At 39.0% G+C, this 12,413-nt stretch overlaps 1 protein-coding gene and 1 long non-coding RNA gene across 2 annotated transcripts; both read right to left on the bottom strand.

The window, feature by feature from the left end:
- Window positions 1-482, bottom strand: LOC122667721. The gene is made up of 2 exons (XR_006333844.1): window positions 325-482; window positions 1-202 (listed from the first exon to the last, which is right to left on the bottom strand). It is a non-coding gene; the product is annotated as an uncharacterized LOC122667721 (long non-coding RNA).
- An 11,422-nt stretch (window positions 483-11,904) lies between these two features.
- LOC122668275 (seed trypsin/chymotrypsin inhibitor TI5-72-like) lies at window positions 11,905-12,413 on the bottom strand. Its single transcript, XM_043864860.1, has 2 exons — window positions 12,251-12,413; window positions 11,905-12,128 (listed from the first exon to the last, which is right to left on the bottom strand). The coding sequence occupies exons 1-2, from the start codon at window positions 12,375-12,377 to the stop codon at window positions 11,905-11,907; spliced, it is 351 nt and encodes a 116-aa protein (XP_043720795.1). The 5' UTR covers window positions 12,378-12,413.

The following is a 12,413-nucleotide window of genomic DNA, read 5'->3' as shown; positions in this document are numbered from 1 at the left end:
CTCTCAGCAGTTGTGGCAACGGAGGAAGGACAGAAGCTGTCGAATTTGGAAGCAATAGATTCGCAAGTTGACTTAAGAGCAGCAGGCACAAATAAGTAGCAGACGCATTTGGTGCAGAGAGAAGCATCGGTGCAGCGGCAGTAAGGTGGGTTTGATTTTGTGCACACACAGTTGTCGCACCAGCTACTGTCCCCAGTCTTTCCTGTTAAACAAACAAGAATCATAACACAATGTGAGAGAGAGAGAGAGAGAGAGAGCATATAAACCCATGGGAGGAAAGATAAAGGGAACCAATTAACCAAATTGCAGAGTTATATATTTTACCAGTTGGGTGCGAGGAGCTCAGCAACATCGACCCTAGTAGCACCAGCCAATGGAAAAGGCATTGTTCCCAGAGAGAACAACACCATCAGTGTCATCAACACAACCTTCAGAGCCATCTCTATCTGATCTGATCTCTCTCACTTACACTCTTCACTCACTCACACAAACCAGTTATAACTTGTTGCTCTTAATTGCAAGTTACAAGCTCATTGCTTGGGGCAGTATTTATAACCGGAACACGCCTCTAATCACCATTTTCTTTTACCTAAATACCCTTGTCATTCTTTCTATTTGTTTTTTGGGTTGATGTTTACTGTCGGGGAGTGTGGCTCCTGTACGTGTTCCAATGAGATCACACACATTGGCATAATGGAGGTGATCGGAATTTCCATCTTTTATGGGGTGGGGACAAGACGGTCACTTCGCTTCCCTCTGTATCTAGGCATGGGTAGTAGTGCACTCTCCCATAGAGAACTTTTCTCCTAATTTTCTTGGGAAATGGTTCTCTGTACGTGAACGAGGCCTACGTCAACACTCTCTGTCTACCGCTCTCCTCTTCAAACAAGGGTGAAGATGTCTTTTTATATGGGGAAGAGAGAGATCGATACATGGGAACACTAGCATAGGCTATGCTGCTATGCTGCTCTTGGATAGAGTTTTATTTAGGGGGAATTTCTTAGATCTACGAGATTAAAAAAACAATTACAAGATAAATATATTTTAAATTTGTTTTACATTTATAAATTTGGATTTTGAAAAGATTTACCTAATCCTTAGATTAATTAGTGTTCGTCCCGCCCAACAAGAAAATATAATTATACTTCCTAAAATACCCTTTGACATCATTTTTTTTCTAAAAAAAAGGCTAATGATAATTAATGCTTAATAGTTTAACCGTTTGCACAACTCTCATTGAGTTCCGGGGCTGGCTAAGTGCAAGGTGCTTCACTCTATCTCATTATCCCTCTTTCACTGGTTAATCACCTTCATGAGTCCTAGACTCCCTGTTTTAATCCTCTAGTGGTTATCACAGGCAGACCAGGTGAGGATTTGCTTTTTCTCTGCCCCTAGTGTAGGTTTTTTTTTTCCTCCCTTCCTTGTAGAGGTTTGCTTGCTTAGAAGGGGAAATTCCGGCATCAACAGGGTAACGGCGTCCATAAAACTCTATTAATGGCAGCATAACTAGTAAAATATCAGTAGTTTGACAATGGAGCACTCTTGAAAGTGCCTCCTTCTCTTTGTATTTTACAACACGAGTTTGTTCCCTCTCTCTCTCTCTCTTCCCCCATTCTCTTCTGTTGTAAAGTTTCATCAACAGTAGATTTTGATTTCTTATATAGCTATTAGTATTATTTTTTTTTCGGAAATCCCTTTGATTAAGTTGGATTTCAGTCAATGTCGCTAAGGAAACAAGCCTTTCTGGAAGAAAAGCTGATTTCCACGATATTAATGGCAAGATTCCCTTGAAAATAAAAATTTTGGTGATCTCAAGATCTCACCTGGAACCAGCGTTCCCCTAGGTTATCCTTCCAGGTGTAAATCCTGGGTTTCTTGGTTCAAATGTGTCCTTTCTTCATGTAGTTCATTTTAATTTGCGGAATTGGTTTTTGATAGAATTCTCGAGTGTGATCATGCTTCGTAGAATATAATGAGCCGGAGCGGGATTGTTCACCTGACTCACAGTTTAAGGTGGAATTCTTTCTGCTGCAAATACAAAGCTCTGCAAGTGAAACCGCATGGTAGCTGGACGAACGCTTGTACGCCACTAGGAACCAAGTACATCATGTGTATCCCATAACCACCATGACCAGACATCGCAAGGGTGCATGGTTATAGGTGCTGCTATACCTCTCGCACAAGCTTGGTGAGGTTTATCACAGGGAAGGCCTCGAATGGGCGCAACGGGGAGGGGAAGCCCAAGACGGAGAAGAAGTGGAAAAAAAGAAAGCTAAAACAAGGGTAGAGAAAGACATAGAGAGAGAGAGAGAGAGAGAGAGGGAGAGCCAATACTTACCGGCCAGTTTTCCTGTGATAACCGGTAAGGAAACAAATGATGTTAGAGGGTATTTTAGGAAGTTTAGTTATATTTTCTTGTTGAACGGGAAGAGAACTAACTAATTTGGGGATTAGGTATATCTTTTCAAAATCTAAATTTGTGGATATAAAACAAATTTAAATTATACTTATCTTGTAATTCTTTTTTTAATCTCGTAGATCTAAGAAATTTCCCCTTTTATTTATCCAAATTCAAACAGTTAAATCAGAACTGATAAATCATTTATCAATTTGTTTGGTTTTGGTTTTAAGAAGTACTGAAACCGTTTGATAATAGTTTTAAAAACAACCATTTAAACTATCGGCTTTGAACGTACTAAAATCAAGTAGATTCGTTACCCTGTTGAACCAATTTTTTTTGGTAAGTCTGTTGAACCAATTATACATACTGAACAAGAAAAAAAAACAATTATTGAATTTTTGCCATGTAAATTATTTCAAATTATATTTATTTCTTGAGTCACAATTTGGGCCTGGGTGCTGTGGTTCAGGCTCAGTAACATGAGACTTATTTATTGGGCTTAAAAATAGATTTGTTCCCAATTCAATCCAAAACTATTAACACGAACCAACAATAAAATTGAAATCGAAACCAAAACCAATAAAAACCAATTAATTGAAACCATCAAACCGGAACCAAATGTCAAACTTTTAGTGCTTAGTTTAATCAAATATTCACTTGTATAATTAGTATACGTATAATGTATGCCTTGCAGAAGGAAATACGAGGTACAATACCATTCCCATGTCACATCTCCATCTCTATTATTGCATTATTGTGCAGAGAGGAACAGAAATGGTACATTTAACCACGTGAAGAACCTTTAAAGATTGGAATGCAAATGTATTGGGCCTATGTCACCATGCAGAACAATCCACCTTAATAAGTGATATAGTGGTAAGCACATTTTTAACTTAGGTTTCTTTTTTTTTTTTTTATATATATATATTAATTTTTGTAATAAGGAAATATCAATGAACAAAAAAAAATTATGGAGTCTGAAAAATGTCAATTAAGGAAGAAAGCTTCACTGGTCATCCTAATTAAGAGTGCTAAGACACATTCATACAATAAATTTAGAGATAAATGGCATATTTGTACTTTCAAAAGCTTAATTAGGACACTATTATTCCACCCATACTTGATAAATAGTAGAGGTGTCAACGGGCCAGGTTGGACTGGGCTTGACCTAAACCCTAATCCAACACTAGGAGCCTTAGCCTAAACCCAAGTCCAGCCCCGCCCTACCAAAGCCAAGCATACCCTCAATCCAGCTCGATCTTGGCAAGGTTTTTTCAAGCCCGGTCCAGTCCTGATTGTCCTTGAATATCTTGGTTCATTGAATTGTAATACTAATAAAACCCAATCACGACCTAGACTAATAAATAAATAAAAAAACAATTTTATGATTTAAACCCATAATAATTTGATCATAACAGATCAATTTTGACCATTGCACCAAAGCAAAACTTCTAGATATTTTATAAATTTATATTATGTAATAGAGAATCAGGTTGGCCCCGCCAAGGCCATGCAAATATCAAACACAGCCCGACCTTTGCTTATCCCTAGATCAATCGGGCTCAGGACGGGTTTGGGCAGGCTCAGGCTGATCGGGTTTTTTTGACACTCCTAATAAATAGGATTACTTGTGAAATTTGCATCCAAATGTTTAACAGTTACTTGATAGATATAATTACTAGTGAACTTTGTTAGTGAAATTTAAGTGAGACATGGAAGGGTTAACGAGGATCTTTTCTAGCAAAAATTACAAGATTAGCCACAAATGAGTTTCATTTTACAAAACTGTCTACTCAATTTAATTTAACAAATATAACCAAAGAAAAGATCACAATTATAAAATTAGGCAAAACAGTGTTATACAATCCAGGGTACAACAATCATATTTTTTTTGGACAATTTTACCCTTCCACCTTTCCTTCTCGATTACCATGTCCGCCTTTGTAACCCTACCACCCCACCACTGCTACCACATCCCACCCCTGTTGCCATTGCACTCACCCACCACGTATGGTTTCCTCTGCCACCAGCGTCCCTGCATCTCACCTTTGACTGCCAAATTAGCACAGCCGCCCTATCGGCTTTGTCGGCCAGCCTAGCACCGTATTGTTGCAGGGCATTGGATCTGTGGCGTTGTCCACCATCTTTGCGCCGCTGGCTCTGCAACCGGAAATGGATAAGTAGGGGATTGGTATTTTTTGGTTTTGGATGGTGGTGGTGGTGAGCAGGTGAAGGTATAGAATGGGATTTTACATGTGGCAGGGAAGAAGAAAGTATGCTTCTGCAGCGGAGGCAACATGGACGGATGGGGAAGAGGTGATTCACCTAATCTTGGAACCTTCCAACGTGGCTTTGCCATGTCCGAAATGGATGGAGAACAAAAACTCAGCCGAATTGGTCATCACACTCATTTTCTGAATCGAATCAAAGAGAACTTGTGTTATGTTAACTTTTTTTTCATTGTGAAAAAATTTTGAGAAAATAACAGGGGAACGGAGCCCCTGTTTTCCTATTCAAATCGAAGAGATTTGTGATTTGGTAGCTTTTTTTATTTGATACAATTATTATGGCAGACATGGCGATGCTGGACAGCTTAAGGGCTCGTTTGCCAAATACCTTGAGGACTCTGGAATAGTTAGTCAGTTTACTATGCCAGGAAGTCCTGAACAAAATGGGGTCGCCGAAAGGCGTAACCGTACCCTTATGGACATGGTGAGGAGTATGGTTAGTAGGACAAATTTACCTAAGTTCTTATGGGGTGAAGCCTTGAAAACTGCTCTTTATATCCTTAATCGTGTACCTACTAAAGCCGCTCCTCTTACACCTTTTGAGTTATGGACCGGCCGTAAACCCAGTTTAAACCATCTTAGAGTTTGGGGGTGCCCTGCAGAAGTGAAGTTGTATAATCCAACTTTAAACAAGTTGGATCCCAAGACTACTCGTTCTACTTTGTCAGCTACCTAGATCATTCAAGGGATATAAATTTTATAATCCTGGGAGGCACTAGGATTGTGGAGTCACAGACATGAAGTTTCGGAATTTGATGTGGCAAAAGAATGACTGTTCTCGATGTTCAAGATAGTCACATGGTTGGTACATCGGTACCCATTCTTCTACCTATTCGATCGATGTGGGGCATACTGTGCCATTGGTTACACTCTTGGAGTTCAGAGCCTCGATATTGATACCGTCCCCGACATTCATGTAGCACCCGATGAGATTCCTCTTATTCAGGATGAGGTTGAGGATCCTATCATTGATGCGCCCAGTGAGATTCCTCGATTCAGGTTGAGGCGATAGTGGCACCATTACGGAGATCCACCAGGGAGAGAAGGTCACTATATCACCTATCTATGAGGTCTATCTGGGAGAACATGACTATGATATTGGTTGTGTGGTCGATCCAGTTACTTATTCAAGCGCTGTTTCTAGTCCTCAGTCAGATTTGTGGATAGATGCGATGAGAGATGAAATGCAATCAATGAAACATAATGATGTTTGGGAGCTTGTTGATTTACCTAAAGGTTGTAAGCCCATTGGTTGCAAATGGGTGTATAAACCAAAAGAGATTCCAAAGGAAAAGTTGAGAGGTTTAAAGCCAGGCTGGTAGCCAAGGGATTCACTTAGAGAGAGGGAGTAGACTACAATGGGACCTTTTCTCCAGTCTCCTCGAAGGATTCCTTCAGGGTGATCATGGCATTGGTAGCTCATTTTGATATGGAGCTGCATCAGATGAATGTTAAAACCGCCTTTCTCAATGGCAATCTTGATGAGGAAGTATATATGGTTCAGCCTGAGGGTTTTGCAGTGGATGATTCAGATCATCTTGTGTGTAGACTCAAGAAGTCTATCTACGGTCTTAAACAAGCTTCTAGGCAGTGGTATCTGAAATTTGACAGTGTTGTGACTTCGTTTGGTTTTATGGAAAACAAAGTGGATCAGTGCATATATCACAAGGTCAGTGGGAGCAAATTCTATTTTCTCATTCTGTATGTGGATGACATCCTGCTTGCAAGCAGTGACCTAGGGATGTTGCATAATACAAAGCAACTTTTATCTAGGGAATTTGACATGAAGGACCTTGGTGAGGCCTCTTTTGTTCTTGGGATTGAGATCCATAGGGATCGTTCTCGCCGTTTATTAAGTCTTTCTCAGAGGGCTTATGTTGATCGTGTTCTGGAGAGGTTCAGTATGCTGGATTGCAAACCTGGGAATGTTCCTATTCTCAAGGGTGACAAACTGAGTTCGACACAGTGCCGAAAAATAAAGCGAGAGGGATGAAATGAAGAAGGTGCCTTATGCTAGCGCACTTAGTAGTATCATGTATGCTCAGTGCGTACTGCACCGGATATTGCTTTTGTGACGGACTTCTTGGCGGTATCGATCGAGATCCTGGTCTTAGTCACTGGGTTGCTTGCTAAGAAAGTATTGAGGTACTTGAAGGGGACAAGAGATTATATGCGACTTACGACACGTTCCTGAACTCAAGCTAGTGGGGTATACGACTCGACTTTGCTGGCTGTGAGGATGACAGAAATCCACATCGAGTTATGTTTTCTTGATGGCGGAGGGGCGTATCATGGAAGAGTAAAAAGTAGACATTGGTGACCACTTCGACTATGCAGGCAGAGTTTGTGGCATGCTATGGGGCTGCTACTCAGGCTATTTGGCTCAGAAATCTCATAAAGGAGTTGACTATTGTAGATTTTGTGGATAGACCCATCCAGATATATTGTGATAACAGCTCTGCTGTGTTGGTTATAAACAACAATAAAGGACTTAGAGGGTCTAAACACATGGAGGTCAAGTATTTGACCATAAAGGAGAAAGTAAAGGAAGGTGACATTACAGTGGAGCATATTAGTACAGATGATATGGTTGCAGATCCCCTAACCAAAGGTCTTCGCCCTTGTGTTTTTGAGAGACATGTCATGGGCATGGGCTTAGTTGCATCATGGGATGTGGTTAGTTAGTGGGAGTTTGTTTTATTTTGCTTCATTTCAATTTAAAGTTTCTTTTCATCTGTATTTTTACCTTATGGTAAACTTTGATTTATATACATATCGTGTCATTGCATGCGGTTTCTTTTAAACACATGAGTGTTTTATTTATTGACATGATGTATATATTTCGATTTTAAAGTCTTAAGGAATGTGTTAATCTTAAGCAAGGTCAGCATTAAGTTGTTAGCCTAAAGGTATGTCTTGTAACACATAAAGTATAACTCGAGTTATTTCGATGAGACATACAGATTCGTTAGAATCACGAAGTTTATTTCTCTAGTGAGCCTGTGCCACTTAAAGAAGAGAAATTTTGGGTGATAAACGGATAATACATAAGGAATCACTGCGTGACTATTATCTCGTTGCCACACTACCACATTGTATCCATGTTAGTAGAGTTGAGGGCTCTCGTGACCATGGAAGGCTCTGTGTCGCTTGATCATAGATGCAGTTACCGCCATGATTCGGTGTCTAAAACTCTATGGGATAGGATTGACTTTCTGATATGACCTCTAGATCAATTTATTTTAAAAATTGTGCACATAAAGTTTTCTTAAAGAGTTGTTAGCCTGTGATTTGTTTTGGTCAAAACTGTTTTAAATCCTTTTAAAAAGAAGGAATTTAATGTAAGTCCAAGTGGGAGAATATTAGAATTTTAGTTCTAATAAAATTATATATGGACATAATTAAATCCCTAAACCAGGCTAATTAGGGTTTTGGTCTAATAAAGTGGGGTCATTAAGTTATATTAGAAGTCTAATGTGGACTGGCTTAGTGTGGGCCAGATAGATTCCTATTGGGACTGTGATGAGTCAGACCCTATAGTGATTACTATATAAGGAGAGCTAGGTCCCCCCTCTACCCAACACAACTTATTATTCTCAATTGCTATTGAGGAGTGCATTCTAGAAAGAGAGGGAGATATTCAGTGTTCGTCGTCACTGCGCATTCGGTATTCTCATCAGGCCAGTTACTTCGGGAATAGAGGGGAAGCACCTAGATCTTTGTTCTTTATTTTCCGCTGCAATCATCATCACTATGGATACGAAACAAGGTCAGTGGTTCTATCCCTATTTTCTATTATTTACTTGATTGTGTTCTTGAATGCCCTATGGAGATCCTGGCTTTTGGGATTTTGTCCCTATTTGGATCGATTTATTCCAACAACAATTCCTATTCGTTTAAAAGTAAAAAAGTGGATCAAAATCTTTCTCTATTAAATCCCATGCTAATCTATTCTCTTCGGTCATAATTAGTTTGAGCGAGATAGACGTAGAATACGATTTCAGGAATAGAAAGGAAGGTTGGGAAGGATTTGAGGCTGGATTCCTTGAGGCCGTGGGAGAGGACGAAAACGGTGAGAAGAAGCTTAAAAGGAAGTAGCAACAGTTTGCTGGTATCTAGGACTTGGAGATGTAGAATTTCTAATATATTATCCTGTTCGAAGATGGGTTAAACTGCAGAAAAATAACGTTCTCTATTTCTTTCAGGGACATTGTTGGCGGCTTGCAGAAGAAGAAGACCCAACCTCAGCCATGCAAGCCCCTCTTCGCGAGAAGGTTGTCCCTGGGGCCAAAGAAGAAGAAGAAAAACTGGAGAAGTTGGTCCCCGAAGCCAAAGGAGACCGGGCTTGGGCATTGCGGCCATTGCGAGGGGATGGCCGGGTGGATTGGAGGATGGTAGTCCAGATAAAGCAGATACAACAGATGTTACGGTGATTGCGAGGGCGGCAGTAGGGGCGGGATATGGCAGCAGTGGTGGGGCGGTAGGGGTTACAAAGGCGGACATGGTAATCGAGAAGGAAAGGTGGAGGGGTAAAATTGTCCCCAAAAAAAAACACGATTGTTGTACCCAAGATTGTATAACACTGTTTTGCCTATTTTTGTAATTGTAATCTTTTCTTTGGTTATATTTGTTAAATTACAGATGGAGTAGACAGTTTTGTAGAGTGAAACTCATTTGTGGCTAATTTCATAATTTTTCCCTTTTTTATAGATTTATTTGGATTCTCCATAGATTTTAATTATATTTTCAAAGGCAAATCTCACCAAAGCAACTCTTTGATCTTTGGCAATTTTATTTTTGGGTAAAGAGGAGCACGATTTCTATTCTCCTCGTTTAATAATGGAGATGGATAAGGCTAGATAGAACCATTGATTGTGTTTATTGGCTTATTTGTGGAAGGGGGACCTATATATATGGCCCATTTGCTCTGTTCTGTTAGGAATCATGACTAAAAGCCAGAAATGAGTATTGTCTTTTTGCTCATAATTAAAACTGGACTATACAAAAGGAGAGTTATAAGGTACGTACATTTCCACGTGATGTAACCATTTGAAATACTATTTGAAAGCATTGATTGATTGATTGAAAGAGAGAAAGAGTGAGATACCTCATGAGAAACATGTCTTCCAAAAGGTCTAGCTCAGCCAACATATGTGGAATATTTTTGAAGAGAGAAAAAATAAATAAAGAGAAAAACACAATAGTGTATGTCAACTGGAATTTTTTCCCCTCCTGTACGCTGCTCGGATAGGATCCTACTATCCCTTCAAATGGGGGTCCCTTCAAATGGGGGTATAAAATGACAATTTAACCATGTTCGGACAGTGTCTTCGGACAGGGGGTTAGGTCATTATTTTACGTACCCCATGTGAAAGGACAGCACAGTCCTGTTTGGGCAACAGACAAGAGAGGATAACGATTCATGTCAATATTATTATCCAATTGGTTATAGATAATAATAATAATCTATTCTTCTTCAGAATAATTACAGAACCACTTAGAGAATAATAGATAACTCCAATAACAAAGAGAACTACATTTTCCACGTCCAACAAAGTTTACTCTCCTTTATCTAACTAATTAATAAAATCTTGATAGTCATCCATACTTCTAATTCTTTGCATCCCACCGTCAGCGTTCCTTGAGGTCATTGTTACAATCCCCTTGCTTGCGCTTCTTGAACACATCGTAAATATAAAAATTTAGATATGTCGAAAAAAATTGATGGTTAAAGAAGATAACAGAAGCCCTGTCAATCTATGCAATATTGGGATCAAAACTGTCGCCCAAAATTATAATAGGATGATCCTAAGAACAAAAACATTGATAACCTTCGAGGCATAAGAAGGTATGATCTTGTGTCCTGATTAATGGTTCAACAAGGTGTAAAATCTTTAAATCGTAGACCCAACGATTGATATATATTTATAATAGTCAAAGGGTAGGGAGAGGTTTTATTACCATAAATTTGCATTCTCTAAAATATTTAGCTTTCAAAATTTGAATCCAAAAAAATGAAGGGTTGGTTAAAAGCCTTCATCCTAGGTTACGAATTATAGATTTATTGTGATCCATACTACCCAAAAAAACCCGAATCCCCCAAAAAATTTATCCTTCAATTTTTCACTGTTTGGCCGTTGTTGTTTTGTTTAATTCATGGTTGATAATCTCAAAACAAAATAGTTTTTTTTTTTTTTCTTGTTTATGGAACAATAAATTCATCCATTACCAAAACAAAATCCAAAAACTGTATTATTTCTTTGTATGGCGATGGGATGATAACCTAATAGTGACTTTCTTGATCAAAACCACGGATCACATCAAAACCCCGCAAGGCCAAAGCTGATCAGATCAAATCAAATGAAACAATCAAAGCAAGAAGATTCTCATCCAAGAACCGCCAGTCGTATTAAAATTAAATATTTCGATTGTTTGAACATGGTCGAGTTCAGGCGATTCATGACAAATATTGAAACTCTTGTTGGCCCATGTTATAAATTCAAGCTTAAATGTGAACTACAATTTTGGTCAGGTTTGAGATTTAGCTTTGTTCTCTAATCCCCGATTTTTTGATGTAATCATCCTTTTAATGATGTTTCTGACCCACCCAAGCTTTTGGTGTAATACCATCATTTAATTGTTGTTTTCTCTCTATCCCCATTTTTGAAGCATCATCTCTTTTTCTTTCCTCTTTGTTTTTTTTTAATTAAATTTTTCATTCACCCAAAAAATGTTTATTTTTAATTATTTTTTTTTGGGAAATTGAAAATGGGGTTAAAAGGGGATCTTATGCATCTATTGTAAAGAATATTTCTATGGGTGTCCACCCAAAGATTAAATGGGTAAGGAAATGGGTAAGGAATCAATGACCTAATCTACAAGAGATTCTAAATGCCATGATCTGATTGGGTAATACAGGATATGTCCAGAGTAGGCATTAATTGCAAATAGAATGACACAAAATGAAAACAGTAATGAGAAATAATAAGAAAATCTCCTCTTTATTATAAACTAGCCAATTTGGTAACACCCACACATTTGGTTACAATCTTATGAAGATAAAACTTAAGGAGTAGTAGGCATTCCAAATTAGAAGATACAAGACACAAAGAGCACAACACGTAGTAGTAAGTACGTAGGACCACGACCATGGTTCAGAGACGACGACGACATAGCTAAGCTAGAGGAGACTTATTTAGGGTTGGGCACTTGGGCTCAGTTGAGGATAAATTGGGTCCTCTCAGCAGTTGTAGCAACGGAGGAAGGACAGAAGCTGTCGAATTTGGAAGCAATAGATTCGCAAGTTGACTTAACAGCAGCAGGCACAAATAAGTAGCAGACGCATTTGGTGCAGAGAGAAGCATCGGTGCAGCGGCAGTATGGTGGGTTTGATTTTGTGCACACACAGTTGTCGCACCAGCTACTGTCTCCAGTCTTTCCTGTTAAACAAACAAGAATCATAACACAATGTCAGAGAGAGAGCGAGAGAGAGAGCACATAAACCCATGGGAGGAAAGATAAAGGGAACCAATTAACCAAATTGCAGAGTTATGTATATTACCAGTTGGAATTTCTATGGCTGAGAGCAGCTCAGCAACGTCGACCCTAGTAGCACCAGCCAATGGAAAAGGCATTGTTCCCAGAGAAAACAACACCATTAGTGTCATCAGCACAACCTTCAGAGCCATCTCTATCTGATCTGATCTCTCTCACTTACACTCTTC

The sequence above is a fragment of the Telopea speciosissima genome, chromosome 7 (assembly GCF_018873765.1).
Source record: "Telopea speciosissima isolate NSW1024214 ecotype Mountain lineage chromosome 7, Tspe_v1, whole genome shotgun sequence".
NCBI classification, from domain to species: domain Eukaryota; kingdom Viridiplantae; phylum Streptophyta; class Magnoliopsida; order Proteales; family Proteaceae; genus Telopea; species Telopea speciosissima.
Note: the sequence above shows the minus strand (reverse complement) of the source record. Positions and strands in the feature narration are given on the sequence as shown.